Below are 10,863 nucleotides of genomic sequence, written 5' to 3'. Positions count from 1 at the left end.
AAGTTGATAGTAAAATATAGTTTGAGTAAAAAAATTATTGAAAATTATTGAAAAAACACCGATATTTAGTAATTAATATCTTATTAATTATTGCAAAAATTGTAAAATCGTAGAGGGCTTTTCGACTCAATTTAATCCGCTCTATGTACACAAGACCGCTTAGTAAAAAATTTCGGGACCTGTATAGGTACGCACACACATGCACGCATGCATTCACGCATCTTGGTGTTATTAATTTTAATAAATGTATCTTACAATGGCTATGATTACCATATGCTTAGTCCGCGACCTATACGATAGGTGTTCTTATTTATAGATAGATTAAACAAAGACGCTTATCGTATAGGCCGCGAATTAAGCGCACAGTGTAACTAGGCCATTGTCTCAACTGTTTTTAATCTTAGAGCTTTGTATACAAGCTTTTATCCTTTTTTCTTTATGTTACTATTAAAATAAGGTAAAGTATAGTCTCATAAATTTTTAAACAAGAACAATAGGTTGTCAATTAAGATTTATTTAAACATTTAAACGTACACATACACTGGTCCCGATGTGTATGTTTATATAATTTAGTACTAATTTTTATTATTAATATTTTATATTTGATACTAATATTATATGTAATTTAATATTAATATTAATAAATTATTTAAATTTATAATATTAATATTTTAGACAACCAAAAGTTCTTGTATATCTTTATAAAATCTAAAATCGAAACGCATAACCTTAATACTTTCGTCGATTGTGTCATATATATATACGCATATATTTAAGAAATCTTAACTTAAGCGTACACTACATAAAAGGCCTGTTTAGTGGACACTCGCGAAAATAAGCCTGCACATATTCAAATTAAAATGGAATCAGATGTATAATATACATATGCTATTTTATAAAAAAATTATTTCATTGCTTTGCATAAGTAAGTATTATTTGGGAATGTTTGAAATAATCTCAGTTAACATCATTGATATGGTATATTTTCGTACAGAGAATATTAAAAAACAAAATGAACCCGTTGACAACAGAATCAAACTGATAACAGAATGACTTAAGGCCAAAATCTATTTTAAATATACAATGATTATATTTTAGATACGTTTCAAAGACATGAAACACATGCGGTATCATTTTATCCTTTTTTATTCTTCTTATGTGAACAACAAGGACAAATGCATCATGCGTTTCGTGTGTAATTCGGAACGCATCCATACTATACTATTAACTATCTATACAAGGTACTCAAGTATGTATGCGCTTCTGCATCCACCATCTTGTCTGCATACCATCTTGCAAATTGAATACATAATGTATCACATGCATATTGTACTATTCATTTTTACAGATTCAAATTTTTCTGAGACTTTTTTTTAATCATATTGTACAACCACTTTTTCATAACTTGCACAGCGAGCGCATACGTTATTTAAGAGATAAAGAGGTACATATAAACAAGTACATTTCCAAAATCTCTACTGTATAAATCTTTACATATCTCATATGTTTCTAAAACAATTTTTGGATAGGTTTTAGTCGTTGCACAGTGGTCCTAATAATGATTATGTGCAAGCAACGAATATCGATAAAGCCACCACGAAGCAGGCCATAAAGTGCATTTTCATGTATTATAACTGTGTAGATACATATATTTTTATCTCACTGTAGTATTAACTTTTTTTATAATAAATAGCACAATAACATTAATGTTTTCTTATTACATGGTGGTTCTTTGCTGAATATGTGCACACATTGGAACATATTATCAAATATAGCAAGCGTTATCGTTTGTTGAGGATATTGACGAAAGTTCGAAATTTTGTTTGCGGTTCTGGCATTTGCGCCAATGTCTCCTCCATCATATTCCTTAATTTCGCTAGATCGGGCATTTTTTCACACGACTCGATATTTAACAACTCCATGAAAAATTGTTCCCATGCAGCTCTCTTAGCATACCTATAATACAGAAAAGATGTGCAGAATGTATGATTAACGCTTTTTCGCGATATAAATATGGATCCCTTTTGGATTAATTATATATTTATTACTTGTATACCTTGGTAATTTCGAGGCAATAAACCAACGGCCGCCCACATTTGACACTTTCATATAATTGCCAAACAATAAACAATGACTGGTCGCCGCTAGACAATATAAATCAGTCTGATATGTCCATGGTCTTCCAGTTTGCATTTCGATACAAGTAAAATCTTCCGTTTTTATAACTTGCATAAACGTTGTATTTTCTGGGAACAGTTTCATGTCTATGCTACATCCGAAATCTATCAATTGTATAGTTAGCCTTACATCTTGCGTAGGTCTGTTGATGATTATAGAGCAATTATATTCATAATCTAATATATGATAATTAAAAAGAATAAACTATTCAGTTATCGATTTGCAAATTTAGAATTAATCAATTCCTATTCTTGTAAAATTTATATTACTAATTTTAGGTAGGAAATTCCTTTTCTTTAAGAATGATAGTGCAATTATTGTTAATTATTGTCACACAAATTTTTAAAAATGATCATTAATAAAAATGTTCTTAACTGTAACATATCTTATTTAACATTAAAAACAATTATTATTATTACATTATTATTATTATTATTATTATTATTATTATTATTATTATTATTAAATAATCAATGATTATTATTTATCAAATAGAAAAAAGTTGCTAAAAAAAATAATACTAACAACCGCATTAATAAAAAATTATCTGGCTTTATGTCTCCATGTATTATTTGGCATTTATGTAAGTACTCCACGATTTGAAGCATTTCAATTGTGAAGAAAATAGTTAAAGTTTCCGATAGAAGTTTGCCAGTGGCAAGTTTTATCTGATTTGTCACTTCTAATAACGTTCCGAATTTAGAATATTCTGAAACTAGTATACTTCCATTATTAGCCACATATGCCATCGTTACATCCATAAAACTGCGTAACTGAAAAAAAAAATTATAATATGGAAGGAGAATTAATTTGTTGATAATAAAAGTAATCTTTATTTAACAATATTTGTGCTATACTATACCATATGTGGATTTGTAAGACGTATTTTTATTTCTCGTACGATATAGTATTCCCAAACCCAAGCAGGTCTTTGCGTTTTAAGAGCAACAATCTCGCCTGTTTGCAAATTAACTGCTTTATAAACTGTTCCATACATTCCTTTCCCAAGGCACTTTTCCAAATCATACGCTTCGGTATCTGGAGAGAGAGCGTAAAATATAGATTAATATAAAAAATAAAAGCTTGTAAATATCTTACAATACATAAATCTGAATCCATGTAAATTGAACACTAACCAAGCGTAATCATAGTAGAAGGCACAAGTTTATTTAGATTGGTATCTATTCTTTTGTATCCATCTGCATGATGAGATTGCGGAAATTTAATTTTTTTCAATAGGCCAGCTATTAAATTTTTATCGAACGGATTTATATCTTTCAATGGAAGCTCGAAGCATTCTTCCTCCATTTGTTCCATAGGTTCATGCTCCTCGCACTCCATGGTGCTAACTTTTTCTGAATTATCTTCTTCATTAAGTTTTAAATTTATGGATTTTCTTAGATCGCAATTATTCTTTATTTCGGATGTAATTTGATCAACATGCCGTTGTACTGTACGTGGACTTTGAGCATGCATTGCCTGAATCTGTGCATGCTGCTTTTGTTCATAAGGTTGATTCACAGATAATAGAGATTCGTTTGACTCCTCTTCTAGAACTTTATGTAGAATTACAAAGTTAAAACATTTTCATATTTTTCAATTAAATGAAAAGCCTGTGCAAAATATTTAATTTATAATTAAAATTTATTTAATTATAATTTGAACAACTACTTTTCGGAAATTAGGCTCAGTATCCATCAGTCAATTTTTATTTTAACTATCTGCTAAAACGACTGTCATTAATTCATGACATCTTAAGACTCTACTTAAAGTCTTAGGTCTAAGAACCAACACGTAAATACTGGCCTAAATCTCTTAAATATGTACAATTACGATATAAAAATAGATTATACTTATTACTAACGAAATTTTTTATACATACTTGTATCCACAGGTTGTTCTTTAAAAGGAATCACATCTTCTCTCGTTAATGCAAAGGTTAATCCAGTTGTTTTGGTATAATTACTACTCCCTGAACTGCTTGATACATATTCTCGTGTAGATTCTAATATCACGCTTAATTTATCATCACTTTCGACATTAGGTGCTTCTGCAACTCTATTTAACATAAATAAAACTTAAATATTTTATCATATACTTCCGACAAATCAAAAACTGATTAATACATACGGTTGGGATACAGTATTCTGATTTGAAAATGAATCATCTTTTATTCTGTATGATGGTTTAAAATGATTAATCATTGGTGTAGAGCTTGTTAATGGTACATTAAAGGCTTCTGTAAAACATGTTTCATTAGCAGCTGAAAGAGGAGTTATACCCAAACTTTCATCGATATAAAGATTATTTTCGTCTGATTTGGATATCATATTTTCTTCTAGCGCACCATTATAATCCACAACAATAGCATTCTCTTTATCTTCCGCGCTTTCAAGATATTTGATATCTTTACGATTCATCCCAGGCGATTTAATGTATGGTAACTCAGATGGCATTCTGTATGGTTTGCTCGTTTCAATTTCAGAATCGGTATAAGGAGAGAAATGTAACTGTTTTTGTGATTCTATATTTTGCTGAGGCAGCATAGGTGCTTCAATTGGATATTGTTGATAGCTGATATCATTGGGTAATATGTTACCATAAATGGGATGCTGCATATGTTGTATGTGTTGCTGCACATGTTGCGGTTGCTGAGAATGTAAAATATGTTGATTGTGTGGAGACTGATGATGATTATGTGATGATTGATGATGATTGAGTGGAGATTGAAGATGATTGTGTGAAGACTGATGATTGTGCGGAGACTGATGATGATGACTGTGCGAAGATTGATGATGATGAATATGCGATTGATGATGCGGCATTTGATTATGAGGCGATTGTAAATGCTGCGGATGAGGAAGAGACTGATGATGCACAGTATGCATTTGCTGATGCGATGGAATCAACTGCTGATGGTGATGTTGAGAATGGTGCTGCCGAGGATGTGGTTGCTGCACTTGATCATGATGCTGCTGTAATAAAAAACACATTATATTAAATCCCTGTACATTATATTAAATCCTTTTTCAAATGGAAATATTTTTACAATATAAATAATATTAATTTTTTTCGCTCGTATAACTTACAACAAATTAATAAATAGTAAAATCTAGATCAATACATTAAACGAGTTATAGTTAGGTGTACTAAATAATATTAATCACAAATTATAAGTTTCCACGATACGTTTCGACTATACTTAGTCCTCATCAACCGCAAAATACCCAAATACATAAATATCCAAAAATCTAATTATATTAACATATTATGAGAATCATTTCACGTTCGAGTTACAATAGATAATATAACAGATTTCTAAGAATCATCTCATCTTCGTGTTACAAAGGATGCTATCACCAACATTTATATGATCTGATATACACAAGCTACATCATTAATATTGGAATTTATTCATTTATTCATACTGACTGTCCTTTCTCGCTATTAACCGAGGAATTGATTCAGAATCATACTCTCTTCACTACATCATTTATTATTATCAAGTTTGACTACTGATTTGACCTGAGTTTTACTATTTATTTTATTTTTATTATTTTAAAAAAATCTCTTGTTAAATATAAATGTATATATAATCAAAAGCAACAGATTGTATTTATACAATAGATCCATCAATATCAAGTTATTAATTATTAATTTTGCTCTTTAATCAAATTAACCCTAGCTCGCCACCATAGAGTACAACGTATCTTATGTGATTTTTTATTGTGATTGCTATAACTTTTTTGTAATGTAATTTAAAAATCTGGATTGAAGTTCAAAAATACTTGAACTATCCATAGATATGATAAGCCTGCAAGGTTTTTTTTGTTTTCAATGTGAGAGTGCACGAAAGTTCAGAGAATACTTGGGACCCACATGTGGCTAGCTCATAAGTTTTCTGCATTCTTAATATTTCTTTATTTTTTGTTAAATATACGTTTACTACGGATTAGTATAATTGTCGGATAGTATAAAAATAAATAATTCTATTTGAAAATGTAGAATTAAAAAGAATTATTTCAATATAAATAGTAGAAATTTTATCAATTGGGCGGATGTATTGTTTCAAATCGAGCATCATCCTCTAAATTAAATCCTAATAAATTCTAATAAATTTAATTATATATACTATAATAATATTTATATATGTACAATCTTATCTACCATTTTATATTGTTCAAGGAACAAAATTTTATGTTTCAGTTGTAAAATTATGATATAGATTTTTTTAAATATCGATTTTCAATAGTTCAATTAGTTCAAATAATAATTTTTTTTTGAGCGATTAATATTTTTTAAGAATATTATTTTTTTGTTAGTCCAAAAGGTTAACTAAAAACGTCACGTTTTGTTGCTTAAAATTTAAAAATTTAAGAATTTTATAAATCCAAAGTAATCAATTTTTGTGAATTTTTTCAATAAAAAATTTTTTTTAATATTAATTGAAAATCAAATATTTATCAAATATTATTTATATTTATTTGTCTTTATTTGATTTTAAGGCATAAATTTCATACGTTTTGAATTAAAAAAATATACATTCAGAAATATAATAGCATAACAAGTTGCAGCATTCCATAGATCCTAGTTGTGATCCAAAAAGAAACCAAAAATAACAATGGTGAGTTTAAGTTAAGATTATCTATTGATTCACTCACGTTTATACAAAATATTTAATAAAAATAATTTTTAAATAAAAATATTTAATAAAAACAATATAAATACTGTATAAATTTTTTCTATACCTGCATCTGATAATGATAACTATTTTGCAAACTGTGATTCCCATATACAACATGCTGATCCTGAGAATAACTATGATGCTGCGTATGATAACTTTGATGATTCTCTTGATCGTTATAAACTTGCACATTATATCCTTGATGATGCTTATTACTAGACATCACATGTTGAGTCATAGAGCTATCCATGTGTATATCAAACGGCAACTTATTCCTCGACTCTACCATTCTAGATGCAACGGGAGGACTACGAAAGCGCGAAGCATTAGTGGCTGCGTCTGGAGATTGCCACAAACCTTGCACTACCGAAATAGCTTCCTTCGTATTTACAGTGAGGCTCTGCCCGAGCAGATGTTCCTCAGTATCAACAGTCAACGACGAAGTGTGATGCTGGTGCATAAAGTTTGTCGATTGTAATGGTCGACTATTTCGTTGCGCTTCAAGTCTCTCAACTTCAATTCTCTCGGTTTCTAATCTTTGTTCAACTTCCTGTTGAGTCTCTAAAACTTGATTCTCGACCTGGTTCTCGTATTGTTGCCTTTGTAACTCTTGTTCAGCTTGGAGTCTCTGCTGATTGATTTCAGCTTCTCTTCTTTGTTGATTGAGCTTCTGCTCTTCTACTTCTTGTACATGATACATGTTCTCATAATTGTTAAGCTGGGATTGGGATTCTCCATCAGTTTCACGTAAACAAATCATCGACATTTCATGTTTATTTCCCAGAAACTGCGTTCTTCTGTATAAAATATTGTATTATATAATTAAAATATAATTAATTGTATCAATGTTTTTACAGGATATACATACATCAAATAATTTTCTTATTATGCCTTAAAGAATGTCAAAAGAATGATACCTTTCCAAATAAAGTTGTGCTCTAATTTCTTCCATACTACGATCAACATTATCAGCATAAACTAATTCTTTGGGATAATGTGGTTTTTGTACAATATTTGAATCTATTGGATCTGCTACATATACTGGCACTCTTAAACAGTCATGGTATTTACTGCCATCAAAAAAACGTACATGATTTGGAAATAATTTAATTTTCTCCATATTACTGTCATCATTCTGGTCCTCGTGAACTGAAAATAAATAAGGAAATTCTCTTCACTTTCCTGCAATAACTTGCCGTTTTAATTTCACATATCTTACTCTTAAAATCCGCTTTTATAGTAGGAGCTATTAATGGACCTCTCTTGCTTCCACTATTCCATGGTCCAGGCTTAATGGTGTTTTCTTTATGTACCATATCTTCTATAGGTACATGATCTAATATGCTTGAACTTTTCATTTCTCCAGATATATCATCCTAAGTTATAAGTTAACATTTCATTACAATTTTAAAAGTATAATACACTAATATGGTATTCATATATCACAAATATCTTACTTGATATATTTGTATTTTAGAATTGGGTTTTGTGTTCTGCATAGAAGATGAGATTTGGGGCACAGTCCCAGGATAATATTCGCGTACACGATGACCTGTTCGTATGCTACCAACTCTTTTACCAGCTCTTATCGCTCTTAATGAACTAAAAGCCTGACGTTGTTCGAACAAGGAAACGTCGTTTCTTTCTTCGATACGTCCAAGAGTTTTGCGTGCCACAGCAAATTGAAAATTTCTGTGAAAAGATGTCATTGTACAATTTTATCACACATAAATAATTTTTATTTAATATATTTTAATATGTGAAAAGCAATAATTCATACTGGTGAGCATGGCCTAATTCCTCAAATGGTTCTGCATGAACAGATAGTCCCATTAAGTAAACTTCATCCGCGCGTTTGTCATCCTCAATTTGCTCTAATTCGAAAGCCCAAGCTCTGTACATATCGGCTATTCTAGTCCCGATACCACTGCTGTGCAATAGCTGGTATAACTCCAAAGGATTCTTTTGCATACTTATCTAAAAATCAAGTCTTATTATAATATTTATAACAACATAATTATATATAATTACTTACAAGATATTACTCACATAATTAATCCATAAACGTATGTATCTGCGATCTTGATGATATTTTACGTCTTTTTCAAATATCGCTAAACATTGTTGCAAGAGTCTCCCAATATGGGATTCATGTCCACTTTTCGGATAACTCTGTTCTACCCACAAAATATACTCGTACCAATTCTCTAACGGATCATCTCCTTCGTAATTTTTAATTGCATCCTCATACATTCTAAATAAAAATATATTATATTTTTAACAACTTTACAAAATGATTCTGTTCAACAAAAAAAAAGCATTCCTTAATATTAGTTTTGTCCTTACTCTTCACTAGATGTAAATGTATAAACCAATTATTAAATTAAAGAATCTTACAATTCTTAATGCAAAGCTACGTTTTTGCTGAACGCATTATTATATTTTCTATGTTAATTTATAATAGAATTAGTTATTAAAGAATTAGTTAATTTATAATAGAATTAGATATGCAAGCGTCTTTGAACCAATAGATTTAGAATACTCACTGCTTCTCCTGTAGCAACAACTGCTGTGCATCTACATCTTCTTGTGCCCTCAATGCAGTTCCCAATTGAGTAGCATTCCGTCCATACCTTAATGGCTGGATATTCTCCTTGCAAAGAGCTATCACTGTCGCAGGATCCATTTCCAACTTTATTGCCTTTATCGCTCAGAGACTTCCTTATACACTAACAAAATAACAAAAAGTTCCACAATTAACGCAAACAGTACCAGAGAATATTCAGCGGCATTCCAATTAATCATATGATTATACACGTATAAAAATATAAACATCCTTTACTTTACAATTATCAATGGAACACCGAGAGACGCGCGATATGCTGGGGCAGAGATGCAACGAGGCGATTGTTACTTCATCAATGGGATTATCATGACCTCTGGTTCAAGGTATACACTGATCCTGGGAGAGTCACAGAACAGAGAGCTTGACTGATTGATTTGACATCAATGGTTGATATTGATGTTGTGGATATAACACCATGGGCGAAAGGAATTCCGCAAAAGGGCCCGCGAGGGGAATTAAGACTATGTGTTCACTCAGACCAGAGTCTAGGGAACGCATGTACACCCTCGCTTATCGCAACTTGGCAACAAATAACAATCCGTAATTTGTGACCGGACTTTTATATTCAAACGAAACTCTGCTCCAAAAATTCTAATAAAAACGCTATCAAGCCACGGATTAAGTTAGGTTAGGTTAGATTTACGATTTAACAACTTAAATAAGTAGAGGCAGGGAGTTCGCCATCAATCACGATTTTAATTGTCTTCTCTCGGTTACGATCAACGATAGTATACTCAAATTCAATGCACTCGATGCTTCTTCTTTCGTCTCGTCTCGTCGCACCTCGTCCCACCGAGTTTCAGCGTTGGTACTTGGTTGTATACCCCAGTGTATCCCTACGTCGCGACGCCTCGCGCCGGCAAGGCAAAGGCAAGTGGCGGAATCTCGATCCGCGGGATCGAGCTGTGATCGACGTGAGCTTTCGACACTCGGACACTCTCGGGCGACCACGAGGTGCGAGGTCCAGCGAAATCAAACGCAATAGGTAGTCCTGGTGGTCTCGATCGACAATGTGCTGCTTCGTAACGCCGAGAAACTTTTACAGATAGCACGGTTGTCCACCGAGAGATGATCCTTGCATAACGATTCTCCGAGAACAGCCCATTGGGACGAAACTGAGTACATCAGTGACTCTCAACCGGAGCGAGTAAACGGGAAACTGTCGACGTGCAATCTCAATTCTGTGTTTTGTTGTTGCGAAGCGCGAAACGGAATGTAACGTACTAGCGTTTAACGTACACCGTTTTTGCGATTGTTCATTCGTATTTCGTTCAGTAGCGAATATATCTAAAACGCGTCGATCCGAATTAGTTCGTTCACGTCAGTTCACGAACTAATTAGATTCGGCGAAAATCTCTTAAATTATATTATTTCC

General features: G+C 31.7%; 1 protein-coding gene across 1 annotated transcript; it reads right to left on the bottom strand.

The window, feature by feature from the left end:
* Positions 1–1,781: 1,781 nt before the first annotated feature.
* On the bottom strand, positions 1,782–9,548 carry LOC105620478. Its single transcript, XM_012201969.1, has 14 exons — positions 9,409–9,548; positions 8,912–9,116; positions 8,643–8,839; positions 8,320–8,554; positions 8,082–8,238; positions 7,780–8,011; positions 6,927–7,659; positions 4,309–5,153; positions 4,061–4,236; positions 3,315–3,734; positions 3,041–3,216; positions 2,704–2,951; positions 2,057–2,320; positions 1,782–1,956 (listed from the first exon to the last, which is right to left on the bottom strand). The coding sequence occupies exons 1-14, from the start codon at positions 9,546–9,548 to the stop codon at positions 1,782–1,784; spliced, it is 4,203 nt and encodes a 1,400-aa protein (XP_012057359.1).
* Positions 9,549–10,863: the final 1,315 nt, after the last annotated feature.

This window comes from Atta cephalotes, assembly GCF_000143395.1.
Source record: "Atta cephalotes unplaced genomic scaffold scaffold00027, whole genome shotgun sequence".
In the NCBI taxonomy this organism is placed as follows: Eukaryota; Metazoa; Arthropoda; class Insecta; order Hymenoptera; family Formicidae; genus Atta; species Atta cephalotes.
This window is presented reverse-complemented; position numbering and strand designations above follow the sequence as displayed.

Excerpts from the sequence above, each read along its gene's own strand:
- LOC105620478 (XM_012201969.1), bottom strand. The coding sequence starts at position 9,548 with ATGGATCCTGCGACAGTGATAGCTCTTTGCAAGGAGAATATCCAGCCA. Across the intron at positions 8,012-8,081 it reads TATAAAAGCGGATTTTAAGA|TTCACGAGGACCAGAATGAT; the intron begins GTAAGATATGTG and ends ATTTATTTTCAG. Across the intron at positions 2,321-2,703 it reads AATTTTTTATTAATGCGGTT|ACCTACGCAAGATGTAAGGC; the intron begins GTTAGTATTATT and ends AATCATCAACAG.